This window comes from Suricata suricatta, chromosome 16, assembly GCF_006229205.1.
Source record: "Suricata suricatta isolate VVHF042 chromosome 16, meerkat_22Aug2017_6uvM2_HiC, whole genome shotgun sequence".
NCBI classification, from domain to species: domain Eukaryota; kingdom Metazoa; phylum Chordata; class Mammalia; order Carnivora; family Herpestidae; genus Suricata; species Suricata suricatta.
In genome coordinates this window covers 54,868,488-54,872,001 of record NC_043715.1, presented here as the reverse complement: position 1 = coordinate 54,872,001, position 3,514 = coordinate 54,868,488, and the positions used below count along the sequence as shown (strand labels likewise).

At 44.3% G+C, this 3,514-nt stretch overlaps 1 protein-coding gene across 1 annotated transcript in view; it reads left to right on the top strand.

Annotated features, from left to right (window-relative positions):
• The first annotated feature begins 232 nt into the window (after window positions 1-232).
• LOC115281206 (putative protein ZNF720) overlaps window positions 233-3,514 on the top strand; it is a 12,714-nt gene continuing 9,432 nt past the window's right edge. Inside the window, exons 1-2 of the mRNA XM_029926540.1 lie at window positions 233-291; window positions 546-621. Coding sequence (XP_029782400.1) covers window positions 607-621 — 15 coding nt within the window. The 5' untranslated portion in view covers window positions 233-291; window positions 546-606. The remainder of the gene's footprint in view (window positions 292-545; window positions 622-3,514) is intronic.

Genomic DNA, 3,514 nt, shown 5'->3' with positions numbered 1-3,514 from the left:
CAGATTTGTCAGTAGTCAAACTATTCCTGAGGGAAACCTGAGGGGGAGTAGGTGGGTCTGCTACATTCTGAAGAGGCACCTCGGTGGGTGTTGCTGTGGCCAGACACGCCCAGCATTGTTCTATGAGGTGTTTTCCCCCAGCCAGGGACCTCCTGGCCTAATCCTTCCCTGCTCTGCCTACGGAATCCTACCTTTTTCTGTCAGAATTCTGAGTGAGGCCTGGATTAAGCAGGAAGGCTTCTCCTCAAGGAGCGGTAACAGGTCTCCTGAACAGGAGTTGGGGAGAGTCAGGTAGCACAGCAAACTTTGTCTGTGCCCAAGCAGAATTTCTGGGCTTCTGTGGGAGGGGAGGCCCCCTGAAAACAGATGGGAAACGCAGGGATTGGTCTCCAAGTAGGAGCTCAGTTTCTGAATAGCTCCTGACACAAAGGCCTAGCAGGAAGTTGGGCCTTTTCTGCATTTCAAAGCCGTGCCTGCAGGCGAGGAGTTTCTGGCGGTGAGGCTGTGTTGGTGGCTTTAAAGGCGTTTTTTTCCCCCTAATTCAGCTGTGATTTCCCCTCAAAGATCATCTGAGAAAGAAACCTGGAGGAAGAAGTGAGAGAAGAAATGGCTGGTTCTCAGGTGAGCCTCGTGCCCCTGGCCGGAGGCCCTGTTTTCTTTTTCTGGGGAAATTCCAAGCTTGCAGCAATTGCCGGGCAGTCGGGTGGCTCAGCGTTTTGCGCATCAGACTCTTGGTTTCTGCTCAGGTCGTGATCCCAGGCACCTGTGACCCGGCCCCGCGTCAGGGTTCCTGCAGAGCTGGGAGCCTACGTAAGATTTCCTCTCTCTCCCTCTGTCCCTGTCCTCCGTTGGGACGCGCGCGCACTCTCTCTCTCTCTCAATGAAAAATGTTCTTAAATGCCAATGATTTTTTTTTCTTGTTCAGTTCTGATACTTCTGCTTTATGTTTCCACATAATATTTAACCTTTTTGGAAATAATTTTCAAGTTTAGATGTTTAGGACACTCCTCCCCTACCTCCCAGAGACTTCTCTCCCTTCTCTCTGGCCTAGATTCCTGGAGGGCAACACCAGTTGTCCCTTTGAATTAAATTTTTACAAGTATTGAGAAGATTACCTTTGTGACAGATCCAGAGGGGAGGGTGTGGAGTCCACGTTCTTATTACTGATGGGATCTGGTCCTGGGATTGCACTCAATGAAAACCGTTCCCATTTTTGTCTGATTTGGATGATTTCTCTGCTCTGGGTAGAGTAGGATTATGAAAATGCACAAATACACAAGATGGATATGAGGCACAGAATAACCTGGAATGTTCCTGCTCCTTAGGATGTGGAAAACACACCTGAAAATATTCTAGAGATTACAAGACATGGGAAGTATATGTGTCTGAAGGCTGTAAAAATCCACTGTATCCTCACTGTTGTTTATATTCTGATTTACTGTTTGGGGTTCACAAGAACACACCGGTGATCCTGTGGCCTGAGGTGTGCCTTAGGCACTGAGTTCAATTTGTTTACTTACAGTTGATGTTCCCTTTTATTTGGCTTTGTGCTCTCTGCCAGATTTCTCCCCTGTAATGTTCATATTTTCCTTCTTGCCAGTTGAACTGATTTTAGACAGATTCCCTAAGCGAATCCAGACGCCCATCACATTTAAACTGGAAACTTCCCTCTCTTACGTTTTCTTTCCTTGTGTGTACGTATATGTATTTTTTCTTGTAGTTTTTTTTTTTTTTTGAAGTTTATCTTAGAGAGAGAGCTTGTGCGAGCTAGAGCAGGAGAGTTGCAGAGCCTGCACACAAATCCCAAGGAAACGCCACAGGGTCAGCACTGAGGGGGACATGGGGCTTGAACTCACAAACCAAGAGATCTTGACTTGAGTGGAATTCAAAAGTCAGAAACTTAACCGATAGTGCCACCCAGGCACCCCTTCCTTATAGTTTCTGAGGAAATCAAGGCAAGAGCAATGTAGATAAAATTAAATTTTCTTACAACTTGCAACCCTCTGAGAAATACTTGAGACTAGCAGAAGAAGAAATTTTCCAGGAATTCACAACTGCTTTAATGCTAATGCTTTTCTAATGGCAAAAAGCTAGCTTAGCTTGACAATAGTCAGGCTTCCAGTGTCCTGTGAGTCCTTAACATACAAAAATCCCTTTAGAAACTTCTTTTATTTCTACCCTCCAACTTAAAGTCATGACAGGAACAAACTATTTACTTCAATGTATTTTCAGAAGGAGAAAAGAAAAATCCCATAATTAACAGGTCTGCATGTCTTAAAATCACAAAATAAAACAGAGCACAAATGATGAAGGTCACGAAAGCTTTTAGTGAGGGGCACCTGCGTGGCTCAGTAGGTTAAACATCTGACTTCCACTCAAGTCATGATCTCTCTGTTCCTGAGCTGGAGCCCCGCATCAGGTGAGCAGGAGCCATGCCTCTCCCTCTCCCTCTCCCTCTCCCTCCTCTCTATCTCTGTCTCTCCTGATATTCACTCTCTCCTCTTCTCCCTTGCTCACTTGTGTGCGCTCTCTCTTTCTCTCTCAATAAACTATAAAGACAAAATTTAAAAAATCATTTTAAAAAAGCCTTCACAGAACTACTATGTTATGGGGTCATGGAGTACTACAGACAAGTAGGCTGCCTGATGGTTTATTGAAGTAGCACAGGGACAGGACCCGGGGGCTGAAAGAAGTGTATTGTGCCTGCGAGGAGTTTATAAGTTTATACTTTCAAGGGAGAGGGGAGGTGCATGGAGGGTTCAAACCAAATGTTTCTTTCCATTTCTGCTTGGAAGACTACTCCTTCGAGATTCCTCTGGTGCTCATCATTCAGTTCCATATTTAGCAACCAGGGGTACCTGGGTGGCCCAGTCACTGCCTGGAGCCTGCCTGGGGTTCTCTCCCTCTCTGCCTCTCCCCCTATCACACACCATGCCTACCCATGCTCTCTCTCACAATATAAACCTCTAAAATAAGAATGTCAGCACCCGCCATTACTGGATGCTTATCAAAATTATACAACTATATGTCAGCCTTCTGTGCTAACGGTGAAAATTTATCTGATAGTGCCCATCATTCTAGACTCAAAAATAGTAACTTTTATTTATATCAGAGTTTGTGTTGATAGTGTGAGTAAAAGACCTAAGCATCACTGTCTACAACTAGTTTCATGTCATTGAAAATATTTTTGTTTTGAGAGAGAGAGAGAGAGAGAGAGAGAGAGAGTCCCAATGAGGCTCTGTACTGTCAGCACAAAGCCTGAGGTGGGAATGGAACTCATACACCATGAAATCATGACCTGAGCTGGAATCAGGGGGTGGACGCTTAACCAAGCCACCCAGTGTCCCTCACTGAAAATGTTTTACTCACCATTACACTTTGTTACTTTTTCACATTTACTGTGTATACAACTTCTTTTCTTATTTGTGTATATGAGCATGGAATGTATAAAGGTAGATGAATTTTATGTTCTTTTAGATTATTATTATTTGTTTTCCATTAATTTATGAGAAAC